The sequence below is a fragment of the Gorilla gorilla genome, chromosome 3 (assembly GCF_029281585.2).
Source record: "Gorilla gorilla gorilla isolate KB3781 chromosome 3, NHGRI_mGorGor1-v2.1_pri, whole genome shotgun sequence".
In the NCBI taxonomy this organism is placed as follows: Eukaryota; Metazoa; Chordata; class Mammalia; order Primates; family Hominidae; genus Gorilla; species Gorilla gorilla.
The window spans coordinates 10,767,400-10,794,858 of record NC_073227.2 but is presented as its reverse complement, the minus strand read 5'-3'; the positions used below and the strand labels follow the sequence as shown (position 1 = coordinate 10,794,858).

General features: G+C 42.1%; 1 protein-coding gene across 1 annotated transcript in view; it reads left to right on the top strand.

The window, feature by feature from the left end:
* The window catches only part of POLN (DNA polymerase nu), a 154,065-nt gene that overhangs the window by 8,586 nt on the left and 118,020 nt on the right, over window positions 1-27,459 (top strand). Inside the window, exons 2-4 of the mRNA XM_063705148.1 lie at window positions 8,626-9,126; window positions 18,406-18,599; window positions 23,809-23,921. Coding sequence (XP_063561218.1) covers window positions 8,626-9,126; window positions 18,406-18,599; window positions 23,809-23,921 — 808 coding nt within the window. The remainder of the gene's footprint in view (window positions 1-8,625; window positions 9,127-18,405; window positions 18,600-23,808; window positions 23,922-27,459) is intronic.

Genomic DNA, 27,459 nt, shown 5'->3' with positions numbered 1-27,459 from the left:
GGCTGAGGCGGGTGGATCCCTTGAGGTCAGGAGTTCAAGACCAGACTGGCCAACGTGGTGGAACCCTGTCTCTACTAAAAATCGAAAATTAGCCGAGCATGGTGGCAGGTGCCTGTAATCCCAGCTGCTCGGGAGGATGAGGCAGGAGAATCCCTTGAACCAGGAAGTGGAGGTTGCAGTGAGCCAAGATTGCACCACTGCACTCCAGCCTGAAGGATAGGATGAGACTCTGTTTCAAAAACAAACAAAAAGTAGGTAAGAGACAAAAGGTTGCATTCTTTTGAGTCCTTGATCAGCCTTCCACTGAATACACAATTTAGTGACTCTGTATTTTTACATAAACAGTGGGGAGGGGAAGCAATCAGATCCCCATTTGTCTCAGGTGAACCTCAGAGGCATAGAATTTGACTTTGAATAGAATGGGAGGCAGGTTTGCCCTAAGCAGTTCCCACCTTGACTTTTCCCTTTAGCTTAGTGACTTGGGATTCCCAAGATTTATTTTCCTTTCACAGTTATCTATGCAAAAAATTAGTGGGGCATGATGGCACGTAATCCCAGCTATTTGGATGGCTGAGGAAGGGGGACTGTTGCTTGAGCTAGGGAGGTGGAGGTTGCAGGGAGCTGAGATTGTGCCACTGCACTCCAGCCTGGGTAACAGAGTGAGACCCTGTTTCAAAAATAATAATAATAAATTTTATTTAAAAAATAAATCTTGAGTATCAGATACCTCTGAGACCTGCAGAAATGGCCCCACCCTGAGCGCTTCCCCCCACCTTTGCTGGAGAACAATGGAGAGCTTGTGTCTTGAAAAATAAGACATGCTCCGTCATTATTTAATAATACTTTAGGAAAAGTTTTTGGGATGGGGAGGGAGAAACAGAAAAAACAAACAAAGTTCATAATTCCCCAGATCTTTTTGTATAGTTATACACATGCATACATATGTCATTTCATAAGAAATTGTGAAAAGATTGATGAATGTTTTGTTCAAGCTTTTTCTTTTTTGCTGCCCCCTCCTCCTCTCCTGGTCATTAAGTCACAAAATAACCCTGCCGAAAAGTACTGGGCCTGTTACAGTCCAGTCAGGGGGCAGAAACCGTAGAGTAATTTGAACAGGGAATGTTTAAGGCATTACTAACTAGCAGGATTAGCTAACAGGAATAGCTTTAGAGAAAACTCTAAAGAATCCAGCAAGAGCAGACAGGGAGCAGCTTCCCCTGCTAGGGCTGAAGTGGGGTGCTGAAGGAAGGGACAAATTTAGCAGAGTCTCTCCCCTCAAGGCCGAGATTCAGACTGTCAGAGGTTGCGGATGTAGCCCACTGGGTGGCCAAGAAGTTGGCTGAAGTGCCAGTCAGTCTGGCAAGTGGGAACCCACCTATGGGGTATCACTAAACTCACTGAGAAGTTGGTAGGGGTGCCTGTGAAACTCAGTAGGAAGCTGCCCACAGGGATCGACTGAAACTTGCTGGACGGCTGGCTAGAATGTCTGCAGAAGTAGCTGGGAAGTGGCCAGTGGGGCTGCTCATGGGTGTCTAGTACACTGGTTAAGAGCTGCAGGAGCAAGAAGAAAGGAAAGCAAAGCAAAGCACAGCAGCCAGAGGCCTCTTCTCTGACAGCGTCCCTCTAGCACCCTCTGCTGACGGAGCTTAACATCGTGCCAGGTGGCAAAGGAGGCGTATTTTCTGTAGGGCATGGGGTGCAACGAGGGGTGAATTTGTAGCTGAGAGGCGAATTTGTAGCTGGGAGGCAGTACGTTGATAACTGGCACAGGGACGAAAGAGATTCTTCTCCAAAGGAACTGCAGGACCTAACTGGCCATATACAAGCAGGCCTGGGAGAGTACCTATGGTGGGCTGGGTCTGAGGGTGCTGGATCAAGGCAGGTGGAACCAAGGTTGGATAAGGGAGAGTTTATTTATGCGGGATCACTTCAGAGACACTGGATTTGACAACCCGATGAAGATTCCAGGAGGTGGTGCCAGCATACTGCTAGGATGGCTTTTAGTTCTTTGTTGGAGAGGGTTCACACTAAGTGAAGGAGAAAGATTAGAACTGCCAGGGCAGATGGTAAAAGAAGGCATGAAAAGCCAGGAGAGGTGGACATGCTAGAATGGCCATATTGTGGAGGGCTGGGAAACTCAGCAGGTAACATTGTTCTGCAGAAGGGCGCTCTGGATGCTCTATTTACCGAAGCAATAATGAAAGCTGATGAGGGAGTGGGGAGCATCGGCTTCACTGAGAATCTCAGTGGTGTCCGCTATAGACCAGAGCTGATAATAGGAGATGCCTCCTGATAACAGTCAGGGAGACAGGATCCTGACATAGAGGCCAGGTGGTACTGCCTGTCAGAAGCAGGGTAGATACAGTTCTCGTAAAGTGACTTCAGACCTGGAACCAACTGACTGAAGGAGAGGCCAGGTCCCCAGGAGGAAGGACTATGCAACACCATAGTGAGTGTATATGGCAGTTATTCCTCCTGTCTTTCCGCCAGGGAAACCTGTGGCCATTTACTCTGGGAACTTATACAAGGGGGAAAGGGATGCTGAAACATTCATATGATATTGATACCTGGAGACCTAAAGTATCATCATGGTTTCTCCGTCAGAGGCGCAAGGACTCAAGCAATAAATGGAACCTTGGCCCAGATTACACTATAATGGGAGGGCTCACTCTGAAGCCATTTTCCAAGTCCCCAAATGTTATTTGGAATGAACAGACTGTTGGAAGAACCCTCAGGTACTGGCTCCTTGGCCTGAGGATGAGAGCTCTCCTAGTGAGTAAGCTCAAGTGGATGACGCTGAAACTGCCTTCCCAGCAAAGACAGTGAATTAGTATAGCAATATGGCAACCTAGGAGAAATGGCAGAAGTTAGTGCCATCCTTAAACCCCTACAAGATTCAGGGCACAGGGTGGTCCCTGTCATATATTCATTTAATTCACCAGGTAGGTGCTCACAGAAGTCAGATCCTGGAGAATAACAATGGACACCGCAAATAGTTGTGACCAAGTTATAGCCCTAATGACAGCTGGTGGGCTGGATGTGGCATATGAAATTAACAAGGCCTCAGGTATATGAAATGCAATTATTGATTTGGTGAACACGTTCTTTTCCATCCCTGCAGAAATATTCACTCTGAATGGACGATATAAATTTGCACCTTGCCCCAGTGCTATGTTATCCCGCCACCCACTGTTTTGATGACATCACGCCAATCAGCATAAGCAAGAAATGGCAAGTTTGTTAGCTGTCTTGCTGTCCAAAACATGGGAGATAAGCACACAGATATTCTGGGGCCCACCACAACCATGAAGTTTTTGGAAGTTCAGTGGTCTGAGGATAGGTAGGATATCCCCTTGCAAGTAAAGGACAAATTAGTGCCTTTTTTTTTTTTTTAAGGCAGTTTCACTCTTGTTACCCAGGCTGGAGTGCAATGGCACGATCTCAGCTCACCACAACCTCCGCCTTCCAGGTTCAAGCAATTCTCCTGCCTCAGCCTCCCAAGTAGCTGGGATCACAGGGATGCGCCACCATGCCCGGCTAATTTTTTTTTTTTTTTTTTTGTATTTTTAGTAGAGACGGGCTTTCTCCATGTTGGTCAGGCTGGTCTTGAACTCCCGACCTTAGGTGATCCACCTGCCTTGGCCTCCCAAAGTGCTGGGATTACAGGTATGAGCCACCGCGCCTGGCCACCTTTTTTTTTTTTTCCCCCCCCCCGAGAGACTGGGTCTTACTGTGTTGCTCAGGCTGGCCTCAAACTCTTGGGGTCAAAGTGATCTGCTTCAGTCTCCCGAGTAGCTGGGACTACAAGTGCACACCTGGCTAAATTACTGCATTTTTAAGAACGAAGCATTATGAATGAAGATGTTAACTGGTCGAGTCATCCTGCAACGTGGTTAATCACATTAACCATTAAGAGTGAACCATAACACCTGATAGGCATCTCTGGGTTTAGGGAGTGGAGGCAGCATATTCCACATTGGGAATACTGCATAGGAAAGCATCCTGTAAGAGACCTAGGCTGTGAAGCAAGTGGCTCAGCTACTTGGACTTCCAGCCCAACAGACCTTGTGATGTTAGAGGTATCTGTAGTGGGGAAAGATGCCATGTGAAGCTTAAGGAAAAGCCTCAACAGAAGAATCTCAATGCAGACTCCTAGAACTCTGGAGCAAGGCAATGCTATCTGCAGAAACGAATTATAAATTTTTCAAAAACAAAACTGTCATGCTACTGCGCCCTGGTAGAGATGGAGCGTGAGGCCGTGGTGACATCAAGTGACCATGAGCCAGAACTGCCTGCATGAGCTGGTTCTGTCAGACCCACTGAGAGGTGGGCGTGCAGCTGTCCATTGCAAGTTGGAAGTGGCTCATTTAGTACTAGGTACAAGCAGGCACAACCAAGCTTTTCGTGTGGCCCAGAACCCATGACATCATTGGTGCTGGCACTGGTACTTCTGACGGGGGCAGCCTTAAGACCAGCTGATGGAGGCAGGAAAGGTTAGAGCTTGGTTCATGGTGGGTGGGCTCTGAACAGCCTGATTTAGGCAGCCCTGGAAGACAGTGCTCAAGGGAAACCCAATGGGTAGAACGTTGGGTAGTGCCCCTTGACTATCTACTTTGTGTGGAAGGAGAAGTGGCCCCAGTATTAACACATTTGGAACTCTTGGGCAGTGGCTAGTGGCTTGACAGGTTGCTCAGGTACCTGGAATGAGAAAGATGGAAGATCAGGGAGTTCCTGAAGTAAGGCATGTGGAGGGATCTGTGGGAACAGTCATGAAGTACATCCCACCCAAGAGCATTCACCATGGGGACACACCAAACCACCACATTAATAGCATGACTTGGCCAGTTGACATCTAGCCTCTGCCATCTGCTGCGCCCATGCTGGCACACTGGGCTCTCTCATGGAGTAATCGTGGGGTGGGTAGATGCTGTGCATAGCCCATAGCATGGGGCTCCCCCTCACCAGAGCTGACCTAGCTATTTCTCTGCAGAACATCCAATCTTCCAGTAACAGAGACCAAACACTGAGTCCCCAGTTGCACCTTCCTTGGAGGGAAACAGTCATTTGACAACACTGAACCCCTTGTGCCCTAGAAGGTACAGTGATTCATCTTGGCCGGAACCAACACATGTTACAGGCATGGGTTTGCCTTTCCCATTCTCATGGATTCAGTCAGCTCCATCACCCAAGTTTCACAGAGTGTTTGATCCGCAGGATCCTGCGCTCAGCCAAGGAACTGCAGCAGTGGGCACATGAGAGTGGGACTCACTCTCTCCCTCACAGCCACACACCAAGAAGCTGCCAGCCTGATGGAGCAGCAGGATGGTCTGTGGAAGGCACAGCTCACCTCGTGTGCAGCCTGGAGGTGACACCTGCGATGAAGCAGTCACCTCCAGGGTGCAGTCTGCACTGCAAATCACTAACCAGTACGTGGTGCAGTGTCCTTGGTTTGTGTAATAAATGGGTCTGGGAACCAAAAGGTGAAAGTCATCACTCCCAGTGACCCACTTAGAAATCTGTATTTCTCCCTCACACTCCTCTGGGTTCTTAAGGTTTAAAGGTCTTGACTCTCAAAGGGAAAACCTTTCCAGCAGGGGCACAGGAAGAATGCCATTTAATTTCCAGCTGTGGCTGCTGTCTGGTCATTTCGAGCTCCTTGTGCCAAGAGACTGGCTGGCAAGGAATGTAATTTCCATCTTCTGGGGTGGCTGACCGTGGGCGTCAGGTGGAGGTAGAGCTGTTACTACATAACTGGGGGCAGGGAAGCACCCAGGTTATGTGATTGGCCACCTCATGGTCCCCTGCCCAAATTTGATGGCAAATGCTGGGGCTATGGCCAGAGAAGGGCATGGTGGCCAGGGGCTTACCTCTCAGGGATGAGGGTTTGGGTTACCTGATCAGGTAAGCTAAGCCACCTAGAGCAGTAGAGGAGATAGGCAAGGGTGAGGAGACCCTAGCATGGGCAGTAGAGGAGGGAGATGAATGTAATTTGCAACCTTGAGGCCAGCTGCAGCAACAAGATGTAGTTCATCCCAGTACCTTCCTTTTATAAATTTCCCAAGGAAAAGGCCCACCAGAATCCTACGGGAGCTGCTCCCAGAACGTCCCTGAAGCAAGTGGCTATGAGCAGTGCAGTGTGGACTGTAGCAAGCACTGTGGTACCCATATGCCCCTTTAGTACTGAAGCACTGTCCCTGCTCCTGGGACAGCCCCTCCCTGATTGCCTGGCTGCAAAGAACTTCTTTGCCCAAGGGCCCACCCCTTCCGCAGGAGTGACTGGTCCAGTGACTAGTTTGTGCAGGGGTATAAAAGCGCAGCTGTCTTGACCCATTGGGAGACACATCTGCAGGACCATGCTCAGCCCAGGGCAGGCCTTTGGGTGACTGCATCTTAGCCATTGTCTTCCTTGGTTGGGTTCTGCTTCCTTCACTCTCCAATCATGTTTTCAAATGCAAACCTTCATCACAGAGGTGGTCTCCCAGGGTACCCGAGTGTTATGTGCGTAACATCTTCGTGTGCATAAGCGGGGAGATTTGGTCATTATTTTTAAAAATGAGGTCATCATCTTCAGTCAACCACTATAGCTGGAGTCATTTTTCCCCCTGCAATCCATGTTTTAACAAGGTCATTCTTTTTAGTGGCTATGTATTTCATGATGTGGATATTATGTAATTCATTCCTCAGTTTTCTTGTGATTGGTATCTACTTTATTTTCAGTCCTTTGCCATAATGAGCAATACTGCTATAAACATTTTGGTTAAACCTGTTTACTGTTGCATATATTTCTGTGAAACAGCCAAGAGTGAGATTATTTGGTTAGAGATTATTTGGTTAGATGATGGATATTATTTCCTATCTGTTTTTGTTAAGGCAAGAGCACTCTGTCTCTCATATATATATATATGGCTGAGGTATATGTATATATATGTATATATATGTATATACATACATGTGTATATGTATATATACGTATATATGTATGTGTATATGTGTGTGTGTATATATATAAAACAGCACACATATCCTAAGTTAAGTTTAGGTCAAAATTTCGCAAACCCAAACCCAGTTCAGGAAACATAACTAGCATTCCCAGAGGCCCATCTTGAGCTCCCTGTGGGTCACTTTCTCCACCCAACTCCCAAGAGTGATGTATGCATTATTAATTTTAATAAGTCTTGACAGTTTGCCTTCTAGAAAGAGTCTATTTACATTTTTACCAGCAATACATGAGACTACCTCTTCCCCTGTGTTTCCAGTTATAGTTAATTTGCATTTCCCTGAGTATTGTATTTGTTTCCTGTTTGGGTTTTCTGTTTTGTGTATTACCTCTTCCTATTCTTTGCTCATTTTTCTGTTGAACTGTTTGTCTTATCTTGTAAATGTATGATAACTTGTTGTATAATATAGCAGTTAACCCTTTGTCATTTTTGTTCCAAATAGTTTTCCCAATGTATTTATTTTCTTTTTGATGTGGTGCTAGTTGTACCAGCCCTATTAATTAATCTATCCTTTTCTATTGAATTGAAATACTATCTTTGTTGTATATAAAGTCTTGGGATCAGTCTCTGGGTTGTCTGTTCTGTTCTAGAGGTCTTTTCTCTCTCTCTTTTTTAAGCTTACTTTTTTTTTTTCCAGGACAGAGTCTTGCCCTGTAACCCAGGCTGGAGTGCAGTGGCGCAATCTCGGCTCACTGCAACCTCCACCTTCCGGGTTCAAGCGATTCTCTGCCTCAGCCTCCTGAGTAGCTGGCATTACAGGCATGCTCCACCATGCCCAGCTAATTTTTGTATTCTTAGTAGTGACGAGGTTTCTTTATGTTGGCCAAGATGGTCTCGAACTCTTGACCTCATGATCCGCCAGCCTCAGCGTCCCAAAGTATTGGGATTACAGGTGTGAGCCACTGCACCTGGCCCAAAAACATTTTTTCAGTAGATAGATTAACATATTATTAAATAGTTTTGGTGATTTCATTTTCTCTACAAATGGCTTTTACTTGGAAGTTGTAAATTATTAATCTTCTCTCTTATGCACATATGCAACATAATCCTATCCATGACATGTCTCATTACATGCATTGATTCCCAGAACAGGGGCCAGTTGGAGGCTTTTGAGCTTTTTTTTTGAGACAGAGTTTCGCTCTTGTCACCCAAGCTGGAGTGCAATGGTGCAATCCCAGCTCACTTCAGCCTCTACCTCCTGGATTCAAGTGATTCTCCTGCCTCAGCCTCCCGAGTAGCTGGAATTACAAGTGCCCGCCACCATGCCCAGCTAATTTTTGCATTTTTAGTAGAGACGAAGTTTCACCATGTTGGCCAGACTCATCTCAAATTCCTGACCTCAAGTGATCCACCCATCTCGGCCTCCCAAAGTGCTGGGATTACAGGCATGAGCCACCACGCCTGGCTGGTTTTTGAGCTCTTGATCCAGATATGCATGCCTACCTTGGTTGAGAAAAATCACTGCTCTAGAAGACACTATATGGTTTCCTTAGAAGTTTTGATCATAGGTAATATGAAGATTGTGTCTCCATATTACCTTAGACAAGTTTTTACCAGAAATTAGTTTAGTTTATAGATCTGTCTTATGAGTCCATATTCTAATGAAATATTTTCCATTTTTCTGTAGGATCTTAAATCTTTAAGAAGTCAGACATCAAGAGGTTCCACCAAGCTCTCTCCTCAGTCCTTCAGTGTCAGGCTCACAGATCAGCTGTCTACTGACCAAAAACAGAAGAGCATCAGCTCATTGACTCTTTCAAGTTCTTTAATTCCACAGTATAATCAAGAGGCTTCAGTTCTACAGAAAAAGGGGCATAAAAGAAAGCATTTCCTAATGGAGAATATAAATAATGAAAATAAAGGAAGCATTAATCTTAAAAGAAAACATATTACATATAATAATTTGTCAGAGAAAACAAGTAAACAAATGGCTTTGGAAGAATATACTGATGAGGCCGAAGGCTACCTAAATTCTGGGAACTCAGGAGCATTGAAAAAACATTTTTGTGATATTAGGCATTTGGATGATTGGGCAAAAAGCCAGCTGATTGAAATGCTCAAACAGGCAGCAGCCCTGGTGATAACTGTGATGTATACTGATGGTTCCACCCAGCTAGGAGCTGACCAGGTTAGTAAACAGTGATGTTTTTATTTGCTGTCTTGACACCATAAAAGAAGCCCATTTTCTTAGTGTCTGATTTTGATAGGAGAGCTAGAAACAAGATTTTAAGGCTTTCCCTCCCCTCCAGTGGTAAGTGATTGACAATGTATGCTCGCATCAGTTTCTTAGGAAACTGTAAAACTGTTTTCCAGAGTGGGTGTACCATTTTACCTTCCACCAGCAGTGTACTAGGGTTTCAAATTCTCCACCTCCTTGTCAACACGTGTTGTTGTCTGTTTTTTTAGCCATTCCAGTGATTCTGAAGTGGTATTTCATAGTGGTTTTAAATTGTATTTCCCTATTATCTACTGACATTGAGCATCTTTTCATGTGCTTATTGGCCATTCATATATCTTCTTTGATGAAATGTCTGTTCAAATTTTTTGCCCATTTTAAAATTGGGTTGTTTGCGTTTTATTCTGGATCTTTATATATTCTGATACAAGTCTCTTATAAGATATATTATTTATACTTCTCCCAATTTCTGTCATATTTTTAAAAAAATTTATTGAGGGTGTCTTTTGAAGCACAAAAATTTTTTAATTTGATCTCTATTGATTTTTTTAAAAACCTTTCCTTTTCATTTTCCTTTTTCTTTTCCTTTCCTTTCCTTTCCTTTCCTCTACTTTCCTGCACCCATCACTCAAGCAGTATACACTGCACACAATTTGTAGTATTTTATCCCTCACCCCCTTCCCACCCTTTCCTCCTGAGTCCCCAAAGTCCACTGTGTCATTCTTATGCCTTTGCATCCTCATAGCTTAGCTCCCACCTATAAGTAAGAACATACAATGTTTCGTTTTCCATTCCTGAGTTACTTCACTTAGAATAGTAGTCTCCAATCTCATCCAGGTCACTGTGAATGCCATTAATTCATTCACTTTTATGGCTGAGTAGTATTCCATCATATGTATATACCACAGTTTCTTTATTCACTCCTTGATTGATGGGCATTTGGGTTGGTTCCACGTTTTTGCAATTGCAAATTGTGCTGCTATAACCATGCATGTGCAAGTATCCTTTTCGTATAATGACTTCTTTTCCTCTGGGTAGATACCCAGTAGTGGGATTGCTGGATCAAATGGTAGTTCTACTTTTAGTTCTTTAAGGAATTTCCACACTGTTTGCCATAGTGATTGTACTAGTTTACATTCCCACCAGAAGTATAGAAGTGTTCCCTGTTCACTGCATCCATGCCAATATCTATTATTTTTTGACTTTTTGATTATGGCCATTCTTGCAGGAGTAAGATGGTATTACATTGTGGTTTTGATTTGCATTTCCATGATCATTAGTGATGGTGAGCATTTTTTCATATATTCGTTGGCCAGTTGTATATCTTCTTTGGAGAATTGTCTATTCATGTCCTTAGCCCACTTTTTGATGGGATTGTTCGCTTTTTTCTTGCTAATTTGTTTGAGTCATTGTAGATTCTGGATATTAGTCCTTTGTCAGGTGTATGGATTGTGAAAATTTTCTCCCACCCTGTGGGCTGTCTGTTTACTCTGCTGACTATTCCCTTTGCTATGCAAAAGCTTTTTAGTTTAATTAAGCCCCAGCTATTTATCTTTGTTTTTATTACATTTGCTTTTGGGTTCTTGGTCATGAAATCCTTGCCTAAGCCAATTCCTGGAAGGGTTTTTCCAGTGTTATCTTCTAGAATTTTTATAGTTTCAGGTATTAAATTTAAGTCCTTGATCCATCTTGAGCTGATGTTTGTATAAGGTGAGAGATGAGGATCCAGTTTCATTTTACATGTGGCTTGCCAATTATCTCAGCACCATTTGTTGAATAGGGTGTCCTTTCCCCACTTTATGTTTTTGTTTGCTTTGTCAAAGATCAGTTGGCTGTAAGTATTTGGGTTTATTTCTGGTTTCTCTATGTGGTTCAGTTGGTCTATGTGCCTATTTTTATACCAGTACCATGCTGTTTTGGTAACAATGGCCTTATAGTATAGTTTGAAATCAGGTACTGTGATGCCTCCAGATTTGCTCTTTTTGCTTAGTCTTGCTTTGGCTATGTGGGCTTTTTTGTTGTTGTTGCTCCGTATGAATTTTAGGATTTTTTTTTTTTTTTTTTTTTTTTTGAGACAGAGTCTTGCTCTGTCACCCAACCTGGAGTGCAGTGGCACAATCTCAGCTCACTGCAACCTCTGCCTCCTGGGTTCAAGTGATTCTTCTGCCTCAGCCTCCCAAGTAGCTGGGACTTGGGAGGTGCGTGCCACCACGCCCGGCTAATTTTTGTGTTTTTAGCAGAGACGAGGTTTCACCATATTGACCAGGCTGGTCTCGAACTCCTGACCTTGCGATCCACCCACCTTGGCCTCCCAAAGTGCTGGGATTACAGGTGTCAGCCACCATGCCTGGCCTAGGATTGTTTTTTATAGTTCTGTGAAGAATGATGGTGGTATTTTGACGGGAATTGCAGTGAATTTGTAGATTGCTTTTGGCAGTATGGTCATTTTCACAATATTGATTCTACCCTTCCATGAGCATGGGATGTGCTTCCATTTGTTTGTGTCATCTGTGATTTCTTTCAGCAGTGTTTTGGAGTTTTCCATGCAGAGGTCTTTCACCTCCTTGGTTAGGTATATTCCTAAGTATTTTATTTTTTTGCAGCTATTGTAAAAGGGGTTGAGTTCTTGATTTGATTCTCAGCTTAGTCACTGTTAGTGTATAGAAGAGCTACTGATTTGTGTACCTTAATTTTGTATCCAGAAACTTGGCTGAATTCTTTCATCAGTTCTAGGAGCTTTCTGGAGGAATCTTTAGGGTTTTCTAGGTAAACAGTCATATAATCAGCAAATAGTGACAGTTGACTTCCTCTTTATCGATTCGGATGCTTTTTATTTCTTTCTTTTGTCTGATTGCTCTGGCTAGGGCTTCCAATACTATATTGAAAGGAAGTCGTGAGAATGGGCATCCTTGTCTTGTTCCAGTTCTCAGGGTGAGTGCCTTCAACTTTTCTCCATTCAGTATTATGTTGGCTGTGGGTTTATAATAGATGGCTTTATTACATTAAGATATGTCCCTTGTATGCCAATTGTGCTGAGAGTTTTAATAATAAAGCAACGCTGGATTTTGTTGAATGCTTTTTCTGTATCTATTGCGGTGATCATGTGATTTTTGTTTTTAATTCTGTTTATGTGGTGTATCACATTTATTGACTTGCGTATGTTAGACCAACCCTGCATCCCTGGTATGAAACCCACTTGATCATGGTGGATTGTCTTTTTGATATGTTGTTGGATTTGGTTAGCTAGTATTTTGTTAAGGACTTTTGCATCTATGTTCATAAGAGATATTGGTCTGTAGTTTTCTCTTTTGGTGGTATCCTTTCCTGGTATTGGTATTAGGGTGATACTGACTTCACAGAATGATTTAGTGAGGATTCCCACTTTCTCTATCTTGTGGAATAGTGTCAATAGGATCAGTACTGATTCTTCTTTGAATGTCTGGTAGAATTCTGCTGTGAATCTGTCTGGTCTTGGACTTTTTTTATTGGTAATTTTTTTGTTACCATTTCAACCTCACTGCTTGTTATTGGTTTGTTCAGGATATCTAATTCTTCCTGATTTAAACTAGAAAGGTTGTATCTTTCCAGGAATTTATCCATATCCTCTAGGTTTTCGAGTTTATGTGTGTAAAGTTGTTCATAGTAGCCTTGAGTGATCTTTTCATTTTTGTGGTGTCAGTTGTTATATCTCCCATTTTGTTTCTAATTGAGCTTATTTGGATTTTTTCTCTTATTTTCTTGGTTAATCTTGGTATTGGTCTATCAATTTTATTTATCTGTTTAAAGAACCAGCCTTTTGTTTCATTTATCTTTTTTTTTTTTTTTTGTGATAGAGTTTTGCTCTTGTTATCCAGGCTGGAGTGTAATGGCGCGATCTCAGCTCACTGCAACCTCCGCCTCCCGGGTTCAAGTGATTCTCCTGTCTCAGCCTCCCAAGTAGCTGGGATTACAGGCATGTGCCACCACACCTGGCTAATTTTTTGTATTTAGTAGAGATGGGGTTTCACCATATTGGTCAGACTGGTCTCGAACTCCTGACCTCAGGTGATCCACCCTCCTCTGCCGCCCAAAGTGCTGGGATTACAGGCGTGAGCCACTGTGCCTGGCATTTGCTTCATTTATCGTTTGTATTTTGTTTGTTTGTTTCAATATCATTGAGTTCTGCTCTGATCGTGGTCATTTCCTTTCTTCTGCTGGGTTTGGGTTTGGTTTGTTCTTGTTTCTCTAGTTCCTTGAGGTGTGACCTTAGATTGTGCTCTTTCAGACTTTTTGATGTAGGTGTTTAGGGCTATGAACTTTCCTCTTAGTACTGCCTTTGCTGTATCCCAGAGGTTTTTATAGGTTGTGTCACTATTGTTCAGTTTGAAGATTTTTTTTTTTTTTTTTAGACAGAGTCTTGCTGTGTCACCCAGGCTGGAGTGCAGTGGTACAATCTTGGGTCACTGCAACCTCTGCCTCCCAGGTTCAAGCAATTCTCCTGTCTCAGCCTCCTAAGTAACTGGGACTATAGGAGCAAGCCACCACACCTGGCTAATTTTTGTATTTTTAGTAGAGATGGAATTTCACCATGTTGGCCAGGATGGTCTCGATCTCCTGACCTTGTGATCCACCTGCTTCAGCTTCCCAAAGTGCTGGGATTACAGGCATGAACCACCACGCCCGGCCCAGTTTGAAGAATTGTCTAATTTCCATCTTGATTTCATTTTTGAGCCAATGATCATTCAGGAGCAGGTTATTTAATTTCCATGTATTTGTATGGTTTTGAAGGTTCCTTTTGGAGTTGATTTACAGTTTTATTCCACTGTGGTCTGAGAGAGTGCTTGATATAAGTTCAATTTTCTTAAATTTATTGAGGCTCATTTTGTGGCCTATCATATGGTCTTTCTTGGAGAAAGTTCCATGCACTGATGAATAGAATGTATATTCTGTGGTTGTTGAGTAGAATGCTCTGTAAATATATGTTAAGTCCATTTGTTCCAGGGTACAGTTCAAATCCATTGTTTCTTTGTTGACTTTCTGTCTTGATGACCTGTCTGGTGCTTCAATACTTCAGTGGAGTATTGAAGTCCCCCATTATTACTGCGTTGCTGTCTATCTCATTTCTTAGGTCTATTAATTGTTTTAGAAATTTGGGCGCTCCAGTGTTAGGTGCATATATATTTAAGATTGTGATATTTTCCTGTTGGACAAGGCCTTTTGTTATTATATCATCTTACTGTTTGTCTTTTTTTTTTGAGACAGAGTCTTGCTGTGTCACCCTGGCTGGAGTGCAGTGCTACAATCTTGGCTCACTGCAACGTCTGCCTCCCAGGTTCAAGCAATTCTCCTGTCTCAGCCTCCCAAGTAGCTGGGACTATAGGAGCAAGCCACCACGCCTGACTAATTTTTGTATTTTTAGTAGAGACGGAGTTTCATCATGTTGGCCAGGCTGGTCTTGAACTCCTGACCTCAAGTGATCTGCCCGTGTGGGCCTCCCAAAGTGCTGGGATTACAGGCATGAGTCTGGTCTCCTCTTTGTCTTTTTTAACTGCTGTTGCTTTAAAGTTTGTTTGTCTGATGTAAGAATAGCTACTCTTGCTTGCTTTTGGTCTCCCTTTGCATGGAATGTCTTTTTCCACTCTTACCTTAAGTGTATGTGAGTCCGTATGTGTTAGGTGAGTCTCTTGAAGGCAGCAGATGGTTGGTTGGTGAATTCTTATCCATTCTGCAATTCTGTATCTTTTAAGTGGAGCATTTAGGCCATTTACATTCAAGGTTAGTATTGAGATGTGAGGTACCATTCCATTCATTGTACTATTTGTTGCCTGTATACGTTGTTTTTTTTGTTTTGTTTTGTTTTTTTAATTGTATTTTTGCTTTATAGGGCCTGTGAAATGTATGCTTTAAAGAGATTCTGTTTTGATGTGTTTCCAGGATTTGTTTCAAGGTTTAGAACTCCTTTTAACAGTTGTTGTAGTGCTGGCCTGGTAGTGGCGAATTCTCTCAGCATTTGTTTGTCTGAAAAGGACTGTATCCTTCCTTCATTTATGAAGCTTAGTTTCGTTGGATACAATTGTTTTGTTTAAGGAGGCTGAAGATATGGCCCCAGTCCCTTCTAGCTTAGAGGGTTTCTGCTGTTAATCTGATAGGTTTTCCTTTATAGGTTACCTGGTGCTTTTGCCTCATAGCTCTTAAGATTCTTTCCTTTGTCTTAACTTTAGATAAACTGATGACAATGTGCCTAGGCAATGATCTTTTTCAATGAATTTCCCAGGTGTTCTTTGAGCTTCTTGTATTTGGATGTCTAGGTCTCTAGCAAGGCCAGGGAAGTTTTCCTTGATTATTCCCCCAAATATGTTTTCCAAATTTTTTAGATTTCTCTTCTTCCTCAGGAACGCCAATTATTCTTAGGTTTGGTTGTTTAACATAATCCGAGACTTCTTGGAGGCTTTGTTCATGTTTTCTTTTTCTTTTTTCTTTGTCTTTGTTGGATTGGGTTAATTTGAAAACCTTGTCTTTGAGCTCTGAAGTTCTTTCTTCTGCTTGTTTGATTCTGATGCTGAGATTTTCCAGAGCATTTTGCATTTCTATAAGTGCATCTATTGTTTCCTGAAGTTTTGATTGTTTTTTTATATATGCCATCTATATCTATTTCATTGAAAATTTCTCCCCTCATTTTTTTTTTTCTTTTGGAGTGGTAGGGGGACAGAGTCTCACTCTGTCACCCAGGCTGGAGTGCAGTGGCATGATCTGGGCTCACTGTAACCTCCACCTCCTGGGTTCAGGCGATTCTCCTGCCTCAGCCTCTTGAGTAGCTGGGACTACAGGCATGTGCCACCACGCCCGGCTAATTTTTTGTGTTTTTAGTAGAGATGGAGTTTCACCATGTTAGCCAGGATGGTCTTGATCTCCTGACCTCGTGATCTGCCTGCCTTGGCCTCCCAAAGTGCTGGGATTACAGGCGTGAGCCACAGTGCCCGGCCTCCCCTCATTTCTTGTATCATTTTTTTTACTTCCTTAAACTGGGCTTTGCCTTTCTCTGGTGCCTCCCTGATTAACTTAATAACTAACCTTCTGAATTCTTTTTCAGGTAAATCAGGGATTTCTTCTTGGTTTGGATCCATTGCTGGTGAGCTAATATGATTTTTTGGGCATGCTAAAGAACCTTGTTTTGTCATATTACCAGAGGTGGTTTTCTGGTTCCTTCTCATTTGGGTAGGCTCTGTCAGAGGGAAGGTCTAGGACTCAAGGCTGTTGTTCAGATTCTTTTATCCCATGGGGTGTTCCCTTGATGTAGTCCTCTCCCCATTTTCCTAGGGATGTGGCTTCCTAAGAGCTGAGCTGTAATGATTGTTATCTGTCTTCTGGATCTAGCCACCCAGCAAGTCTACCAGGCTCCAAGCTGTCCTGGGGCTTGTCTGCACAGAGTCCTGTGATGTGAACCGTCTGTGGGTCTTTTGGCTGTGGATACCAACACAGTATTTGGGGTGTCTCCTGGGAGCAGGAGCAATCTGCTTCCTTCAAAGGATCTGTGGGTTCTCTCTGCTTTCCTGATTTATTCTTGTAGTCATTCTAGAGCAAAAGTTCACGATGCAAGCCTCCACACTCTGCTCTGTCTGTCCCAGTGGGAGCTGCAATCTAGTCCTGCCTCCCATCTGCCATGATCTCCTAATTCTCTCTGATTATTGGCGCTTTATAGTAAGTTTTGAAATCAAGAAGAGTGAGTCCTCCAACTTTGTCTTTTTCAAGATTCTTTTGGGTATTTTGCTTCCTTTGCTTGTCAGTTTTAGGATCAGTTTGTCAATTTATGCAAAAATCCAGAAGGAATTCTGATATAAATTGCGTTAAATCTATAGATTAATTTTGCGAGTCTTGCCATCTTAATATAATAGTATTGAGTTTTCTGATCCATAAACATGGAGTATCTCCATTTATTTAAAACTTTAATTTCCTGTAGGAATGTTTTATAGTTTTCAGTGTAGTATGCAAGTCTTGCTTTACCTTTCATTTTTTTAAAGGCATTTTGCTGGTTAAAGAATGTAAGTTGATAGTTTATTTTCTTCCAGTAGTTTCATAATATTACTCAACTGTTGGCTGGGTGTGGTGGCTCACGCCTGTAATCCTAGCACTTTGGGAGAGCAAGGTGGGCGGATTGCCTGAGCTCAGGAGTTCGAGACCAGCCTGGGCAACACAGTGAAACCCCGTCTCTACTAAAATACAAAAAAATTAGCTGGGCGTGGCAGTGTGTGCCTGTAGTCCCAGCTACTCTGGAGGCTGAGGCAGGAGAATTGCTTGAACCTGGGAGATGGAGGTTGTGGTGAGCTGAGATTGCGCCACTGCACTCCAGCCTGGGCAACAGAGCAAGACTCCATCTCTAAAAAAAATAAAATAAAAGTATATATATACCATCTCCTGAGTTGCTTTATTTCCCACAAAGAAATCTGCTGTCATCCTTATCTTTGTTTCTATCTATGTAATGTGTTCTCTCGCCACCCACCCCCTTTTATCACTGGTTTTAAGCAAATGATGTTGATGTATTTTTCTTGGTGTAGTTTTCTTCATGTTCCTTGTACTTGAGGTTTATTGATCTTCTTGGTTCTAATGATTAACTTGGGGATAAAGGACAAACATTATTATGTTGAGTTTTTGAGTCCTTGAGTATTATATGTCTTCGTTATTTAGGTCTTCTCTGATTTCTTTCATCAGCATTTTATAGTTTTCAGCATACATATCCTGTATGTATTTTGCTCATTTATACTTAAGTATTTCACTTTTTAGAGTTTTATAAATGGTCGTTTTAAAAAATTTTATTTTCACATGTTTATTGCTAGAATATAAAAATATATTAAATTTCTGTGCTTTGATCTTGTGTCCTGCAACCTTGCTAAATTCACATATTAGCTCCAGGATTCGTTTTTTATAGGTTCCTTTAGATTTTCTACACAGACATTCATGCCATCTGTTAATAGGGAAAGTATGATGCTTCCTTTCTGATGTGTTTGCCTTGTATTCCTTTCTCCTATCATATTGCCCTGGATGAGACTTCCATTATGATGTTGGACAGGGTAGAGACCAGATTTTGAGCATAAGGTCATGGGTTTGGCTTTTGGCCCTCAATTGTCATTAAAAAACTATTCATTTACAAGTTTAATTTTAGGCCTTTTCTCTTTCTCTCTGCTTAATTTTAAAATGTATATCTTTCTACAACAGAAATGTTGTCTGGGTTTAATTTATTTTGTTGTGTTTCCACAGACCCCCGTTTCTTCTGTTAGAGGAATTGTGGTGTTACTAAAACGCCAAGCAGAGGGTGGCCATGGCTGTCCAGATGCCCCGGCCTGTGGTCCTGTTCTGGAGGGCTTTGTGTCAGATGATCCATGCATCTACATTCAAATAGAGCACTCTGCTATCTGGGACCAAGAACAGGAGGCACATCAACAATTTGCCCGGTAAGAAATCTTCACACATGGACTCACACCCTACTTACATGCCTGCTTTATACTAATGGAAACTTTCTCAAGGTCCAGTTTTAATAGTTTAAACTTTTAGAAGTTTTGTACGGGCACATGAAAATAAAATGGATGCAAGTGATAGAAATCTCTGCAAATACTGGCCCTCTCTCTCCCAGAGAGTATCTGGAATGGAGTTCCATTCTTCTGTGGGAGCAGTCGGCTCCAGGACTTGAAGCAACTTCACAGTGAGAAGCTAGGGAGAAAAGCATCACCCCCAGACCCTGAAAATCCCCTGTCACTGGCAGAGTCCCAGATGATTTTCCTTATCATACTTGTTCATTCATTCACAGCATTAGAAAACAAAGTTATCACTGCCTGCAAACAATAAATTGTCCTTAATACCACCAAGGATGGGACTGGTTTCAAAGCTCCATGTCTGTGGAAAGAGGCAAGACCTGTCTCACCTCTTTGGACCGGCCCTCTTAGAATCACAGAATTTTAGAGCAGGCGGGGTTGCTCCTGCCGCCCCTTCTGGATTCTGAAAAGCCCTTTCTGGGATGGATCTTGTACTCTTCCTCACTGTTTCTTTGCTTAGGTTATCCACATGACTTGGGCTTCTGCCTCAAATGGAGGTATCCACTGCCTTCCCAGCCCTCTGATTTAAGGCCAATTAGCCACCCTGGAAGAGGCAATCAAGGCAGCTCCGGAGGAAGCTGGGCCCCGTTACTAGCCTGTCCATGCTTCACACAGGCTCACTGGGCTCTGGGTGATTTTAGGTAACTTTTGGGGAGAAGGGGAATGTGTGACAAACATAGCATTCAGCTCCCAACAGAACCCTTCATTTTCTTTTTATGTAATTTTCTCTTTAAAGAACAACTGGTCAGGTCTAGTGTATGGAGAGCCCTTGTGAGGACAGAGCCCTAATATCTGGATGATGTTTCTGAATTTAGTTGACGTTTTCCACTTGGACGTCTAGTGGTCATTTTAGGCAAACATGTCCAAACTGAACTTCTGTCTTCCCTGGACCCTGCCTCCTGTGGCCTGGCTGTCTTAGTCGGTGTCAGCCCTCCATGAGCTTAGGCAAAAAGTCCTGGGGTTATCTCTGACTTCTCTCTACTTTCCACAAACCATATCAAGCTCTCAGCAAGTCCTATTGGCTCTGCCTTCAAGTGTAGATAGAATCTGCCCTCTGCTTATCCACTGCGTTGCTGTTACTCGGCACAAGTTGTTACCTCCTACTGGATCACAAGAACTTCCACACTGGACTCCTGCTTCCACCTGCCCCTTCAGTCTGTTTTCTGTGCGGCACCCAGAGCTGGCCTGTTAAAGCATAAATCAGATCACATCACTTCCCTGTCCCAAACCCTCAAACAGCTCGTGCTTCACTCTTGAGGAAAACCCCACGTCACTGCTTCTTGGTCTTCTGGCTAAGATCAAGTGTAGAAAAGCCACAGGACCTATGAAGGCCCTCACCCTCAAGATCTGCTTACTCTGGCCCCTCCGCTGTCTTCAACCTCACCCCCTCCTCTCTCCTGGCCTCTCAGTGCATTCCCACCTCCTTGCCGTTCCTGACCATGTGGTGTGCGCCTCTACCCAAGGGCCTGGTGCCACCATCCCTCCCTGCAGCATTCTCCCAAATAGCTGCATGGTTTACTGCCTCATTCCTTTATGTTTTTCTCTGAACAAACAAAAAGTAAATTATGAAAACACAAAGGTACAGAGTAGTATATACATCCACCCAGGCCAACATTATCAAAGGTTTTTCCTTACTTCCTTCTGTCCCTTTCCTGGGGAAGGGGGAGAGGACTGGGATTAAAGAAATTCCCAACCTATTGTTTTGCCCTCTCATGACTCTGAAAACTATGGGCTTTTTTTTTTTTTTCAGAGCCACAATGCCATTTTTAAACTTAACAAGTTGTGTACGCAGTCCAAATTTGAAGCTACCTGATTGTCTCAAAAATGTCCTTCTACAGTTGACTTATTAGGATCAGGACATAGCATTGGGTGGCCATGTCCCTAGTTTTTTCTAATCTGGAGCGTCCCTCAGCCCCTCTCCCTATCTTGGAGGAGGTCCTGTGTCCTGGATTCGTTTGTTTCCCTCATCATGAGGTTCTTTTACTTGTTCTGTCTCCTCTTCTCCATATTTTCTGTAAACTGGAGTTAGCTCTAAGTGCTTGATTATTTGGGTCCAACTTGTTTTGCACAGCACTTCCTAGGTGGAGCTGTAAGCTTCATACTCCATCTGTGATGCAGTTGGATGGCCGGATTTAGCAAATTAAAATATAGAACACTAAATTTGAATTTCAGATAAATAACTAATTTCTTAGTATACGTATGTCCCAAATATTGCATGGGACATACTTATACTAGAAGAATACATCCCTAAAAAATATTCAATTTTTTTCAGATAATAATTATTCATGATTTTTCTGAAATTCAGACTTAACTGGTATCCTCCTGACTTCCCTTAGTGATGCAATTGGGTTGTCCCAGTTTTCATGGTGCTGAGAGGGAGCATTGGGTTCAGGTGGTGTCAGCACGATCCCTTCCTTATAAACTTCTCCCCCAAACTTTCCCTTAATGGTTTTGTCCATTGATTAGGATCATCTAAATCACTTATTTAATTCCGGCTAGTAAGATGGTGATTTTTCTAATTCTATCATTTCTTCCACATTTAGTAGCTAAAATTTTCTGTAAAGAACTTTCCTCTACCAACTAGGCTTTTGTTTACCTTATCCTTCATGTCTTTCCTCAAGAGTTACCTTGGCTAGGAACAGTGGCTCAGGCTGAGGTGGGAGGATGGCTTGAGGGTGGAGTTTGAGACTAGCCTGAGCAACATAGTGAGACCCAGTCTCTACAAAAAATTTAAAAATTACCCGGGTACAGTGGCATGTGCCTATAGTTCCATCTACTCTAGAGGCTGATGTTGGAGGATCACTTGGGTCCAGCAGTTTGAGCCTGCAGTGAGCTGTGATTGCGCTACTGCACTCTAGCCTGGATGACAGAGTGAGGCCCTGTCTAAAAAAAAAAAAAGAATTACGAAGCTAAAAAAAAAAAACAGAATTACCTTATCAGACCTTCCTTGACCACCCTGTATGAGATGGTACCCCACTGCCAACCCCACACACATGACTTTCATTTGTGTTCAGTAGTGTGTTCATTAATGTATCCCCAATATCTAAGAACAATGCTACAAAGCAAGTGCTTAATCAATATTTATTCAATATTATCATTGAATGAATGAATGTTGAGGCTTAATTTTTATTAAGTTCTAGGACAATCAAATTAATACATTGCCTCAAGTACCATAAATTGGAAATAATAATCCCAATCCTATGATTATATCTTTGAGATTCAAAATAAATTTAAATAAATCACATTTAAATTAGCACACATACTTTTTTGCACAAAAACATGTTTAATAACATTTATTAAATGACCTGTGCAAGGCCTTTCACATACACACTCTCCCTTCACCTTCACATTCTCTCTGTACGTTTGTTATACCTTATTCACTCCATTTTACAGATGAGGAAGCCTCAAATCTAGCTTTTATATATATAAATATATATATGTGTGTGTGCATGTATATACATATACATAAATACATGTTTTATTTTAAGAGCCAGAGTCTCTCTTTGTCGCCCAGGTTGGAGTGCAGTGGTTGTGATCACGACTCATTGCAGCCTCAACCTCCCAGGCTCAAGTGATTCTCCCTCCTCAGCAACCTCACCCCAGTAGCTAGGACTTTAGGACTACAGGCATGCACCACCATGCCTGGCTAATTGCCATTTAGCTTACAAGGTATTCTTTTTGTTGTTTGTTTTATCAAGATAAAAATAATCTCTTATTAGCGGAAGATAGTGTAGTTGGTAGATTACCTCATCACAGAACTCTTGAGTTTCAAGGATGAAGGAGCAGTAAAGGGAAGTGATCTCCATGGCCCCAGTTCTTCTCCTTCATAAGCTCTTTACTCCCTCTTGGACACCCTCCTCACCGGTCCAACCAAGCCAAGATCTGAAGCTGTGTTATTGGCACTTTACCCTCCCTACCATCCTGGTCGCCCTTTTCAAGGGAAACCAAGGTGAAATCACACAAAGTGCAAAAGGCCTACAAATGTCTTTCTGTGGAACAAGTCCAAGCAAAATCTAACTGCAGTTTGGCTAAGTTTGCAAAGCTCATTAGGCTCTCGATTTCTTTCTTCCTCAGCTCTAACCAAAGAATCTCATTAATGTGTTAATGAACATTTACTATAAAGAGGGATTGATGGCTTTGGTAGCTTAGAGTTTGGGCCCTGGCAGCAGGAAGATATGGTCTCAGATCCCAGCATTGCCATTTGTTAGTCATTTAACCCTGGCCAAATTGCTTAACCTCTTCAAGACTAAGTTTTCTCATCTGTAAAATGGTTCTAGTGCATGCCAGATAGGATAGTGATGAGGTTTCAGTGCAACAATCACTTCACACACAATGCTGCAAAGTGTTCAGCGTGGTATCTGGCACATGGTAAGTATTCAGTCAATTTTAACAATTGTGAATCCCATATTCAAAGTGCTTATGGTATAATGGAGAGACAAACGTTCAAGGTACATTATAATACAGCAAGTGTACTTCCCACTGTACTACATGTGTGGATAGGAGTACAGAAGACTTACAGAAGAGGGAGCAGCCCCCTGCTTGGGGAATTAGGGCATACCTTCCTGAAGATGGCCCTTGAACAGTTTGTGAAAACTGTGGGAAGAGAATTGTAGTCAAGAATACAGTATATACAGTGACCCAGGAGCAAAGCAGGACGTGGCACAGCCTGTGGTGGAGGAAAAGGAATTTAGTGCGACGAGAGGGTAGAATGTTTGAGGGCAGCTCTGGGAGAACGGGCTAGAGAGTCATCTTGGGGCCTGGCTCTAAAGAGCCCAGAGTAGGTGTACTTTGCTCAGGAATGTAGGTCTTATTCTACAGGTAATGGGGTGTTACCCAGGGATAAGCACTTGACAGCTGCGTGACCTTGGGTACCTTATCTCGTCTCTCTGTGTCTCTCTTTCATCATCTGTAAAACGCAGATGATAAATAACACTAACCTCTTGGAATTCTTTAGTGAATGTGTGTATGTGCTATCTAAGTGATAGCTATTAGTTGAGTAGTAATAATATTTTTCCAAGGTCGAAAGTTCCAAATTAATGTTTAAATCAGTGAATTTCTTTTCATCTTCTAGGAACGTGCTATTTCAAACACTGAAATGTAAATGTCCTGTTATTTGTTTTAATGCTAAGGATTTTGTGAGAATAGTGCTGCAGTTTTTTGGTAATGATGGCAGTTGGAAGCATGGTAAGTTATATTTTTTATTCTCTCTATAATTTAACTCTTCAAATGTGACTCCTCCTATGAATGGGAGAATGGTGAGGGCAGCCATGTCACACAACTCCTGGAGGACCTGGCCACACAGACTGATATGCCTCCTCATGGGCCCTAGGCATGGGGAGGAAGTTTTCCTCCATGTTTCTAGGTTATTTGAATTTTTACAAGTATATATTACTTTCATAATTTAAAATAGGAAAGAATTAACTTACGTAGCATGGTCAGTGAGATTTCTTGTTACCACAAATAGCTTATAAACTTTCTAAGAATTAAACTACAGTCCAGAGTAATTAACATCAAAACAATATAGGACCTACCTTTTATTTAAAATAGTAAAGATTTTAAATATATATATATATATATATTTTTTTTTTTAGAGATGGAGTCCAACTTTGTTGCCCAGGCTGGTCTCAAACTGCTGGCCTCAAGCCATCCTCCTGTCTCAGCTTCCCAAAGTGCTTGGATTATAGGCGTGAGCCACTGCACCGGGCCTAAAATAGTAAAGTTTTTTTATAACTTTTTGAAAACTAGATGGACATGGCCGGGCGCAGTGGGTCACACCTGTAATCCCAGCACTTTGGGAGGCTGAGGCAGGCGGATCACGAGGTCAGGAGTTCGAGACCAGCCTGGGCAACATGGTGAAACCCCGTCTCTACTAAAAATACAAAAATTAGCCAGGCTTGGTGGCTCGTGCCTGTAATCCTAGCTACTCAGGAGGCTGAGGCAGGAGAATTGCTTGAGCCCAGGAGGTGGAGGTTGCAGTGAGCCACCGCACTCCAGCCTGGGGGACAGAGTGAGATTCTGTCTCAGGAGAAAAAAAAAAACTAGATGGACAGATAAGTGGTAAAACAAATATAGCAAAAATATTCATTGTAGAATCTAGGTGGTGGACATGTGTGTTCACTGTATGATTCTTTTCAAATTATATGTTTGAAAATGTTCATAATAAAATGTTGGAAAAAGCCCTTTTTATTGTCAAAAATTTCTAACATATACAAAAGTAGGCATCACCCAGTTTCAACAATTATCAATTTCCAGCCAATCTTTTTTTTTTTTTTTGAGATGGAATTTTGCTCTGTTGCCCAGGCTAGAGTGCAGTTGCATGATCTTGGCTCACTGCAACCTCTATCTCCCTGGTTCAAGTGATTCTCTCCTGCCTCAGCCTCCCGAGTAGGTGGGACTACAGGTGTGCACCACCATGAGTGGCTAATTTTTGTATTTTTAGTAGAGATGGGGTTTCACCATGCTGGCCAGGCTAGTCTTGAACTCCTGACCTTGTGATCTCCCCGCCTCGGCCTCCCAAAGTGACCCACTGCGCCTGGCTCCAACCAATCTTTTGCTCTATAACTCCCCATACTTCCAAACTGCCACTTCCTGGATACTTTGTAGCAAAACCCAAACATCATGGGATTCATCTCTAAATATTTCAATTGTATGACTAAAATGTGAGATTCTGTTTATAAGACAACACCATCATCTCTCCCCACCCCCAAGCAAAATAACCAATAATCTTTTTTTCTTTTTTTTCCTTCTAAAAATTTTACTGAATCATAATAGATATACATATTTTGGGGGAACTTGTGATATTTTGATACATTCATATAATGTGTAATAATCAAATCCGGGTAATTGGGATATCTATCACCTTAAACATTTATCTTTTCTTTATACTGGGAATATTTGAATTTTTCTTTACTAGCTATTTTGAAATATACAATAGATTATTGGTTACTATAGTCACTCTACTGATTTACTGAACACCAGGTCTTCTTTCTTCTACCTAACTATGTATTTGTAACTGTTAATCAACTACTCTTAATCCCAACCACCACCCCCTTACCCTTCCTGACCTCTGGTAACCACCAATCTACTCTACCTTCATGAGATCTGCTTTCTTAGCTCCTACATATGAGCAATATTTATCTTTCTGTGCTTGGCTTATTTCACTTAACATAGTGATCTCCAGTTCCATCCATGTTGCTGCAAATGACAGGATTTCATTCTTTTTTATGGCTGAATAGTAACACCACATTTTCTTTCTTTATCTGTTGATGGACACTCAGGTTAATTCCTTATTTTGGCTATTGTGAATAGTGCTGCAGTAACATGGGAATGCAGATATCGCTCTGATATGTTGATTCTTTTGAATACATACCCAGGAGTGGGATTGCTGGATCATATGGTAGTTCTATTTCGTTTTTTGAGGAACCTACGTACTGTTTTCCATAGTGGCTGTTCTAATTTACTTTCCTACCAGTAGTGTATGAGGGTTCCCCTTTCTCCATATCCTCACTGGTATCTGTTATTCCCTATCTTTTTGATGAAAGTCGTTTTAAATTGGGGTGAGATGATATCTCATTGTGATTTTCCTTGCATTTTTCTTATGATTAGTGATGTTGAACATTTTTAAATATTCTTGTTGGCCTTTTGTATATCTTCTTTTCAGAAATGTCTATTCAAATCATTTGCCTATTTTTAAATCATGTTTTCCCCCTATTGAGCTGTTTGAGTTCCTTTTATATCCTGGTTGTTAATCCACTATCAGATGGATAGTTTGCAAATATTTTCTTCCATTCTGTGAGTTGTCTGTTCACTCTATTGTTTCCTTTGCTGTACAGCTTTTGCTTGATGTAATTTCATTTGTCTGTTTTTGCTTTTGTTGCCTATACTTTGGAAGTTGTAGTAAAAAAAAAAAAAAATCATTGCCCAGACAAATGCACTGGAGCATTTTCCCAATGTTTTCTTCCAGATGTTTCATAGTTTCAGGTCTTAGATTTAAGTCCTTAATCCATTTTGATTTGATTTTTGTATATGGTGAGAGATAGGAGTCTAGTTTCATTCTTCTGCGTGTGATTTTCCCAGCACCTTTCCCCAGTATATATTCTTGGAGCCTGTCAAAAATGAATTGGCTGTAAATGTGTTGATTTATTTCTGGGGTCTCTATTCTGTTCCATTGGTCTGTGTGTCGGTTTTATGTCAGTACCATGCTGTCTTGGTTACTATAGCTTTGTAGTATAATTTGAAGTCAGGTAGTGTGGGTGATTCCTCCAGCTTTGTTGTTTTTGCTCATGATTGCTTTGGCTATTCAGGGTGTTTGGTTCCATACAGATTTTAGGCATTTTTGTCCTATTTCTTTTTTTTTTTTTTTTTTGAGATGGAGTCTTGCTCTGTTGCCAGGCTGGATTGCAGTGGCGTGATCTCGGCTCACTGCAACCTCTACCTCCTGGGTTCAAGTGATTCTTGTGCCTCAGACTCCGAATTAGCTGGGACTATAGGCACCCGCCACCACACCTAATTTTTGTATTTTTAGTAGAGACGGGGTTTCACCATGTTGGCCAGGATGGTCTTGATCTCCTGACCTCGTGATCCACCCGCCTTGGTCTCCTAAAGTGCTGGGATTACAGGCGTAAGCCACCGCGCCTGGCCTTTTTGTCCTATTTCTGTGAAGAATGTCATTGGTTCGTATTTTGATAGAGATTGCATTGACTCTTTGATTGCTTCATGTAAC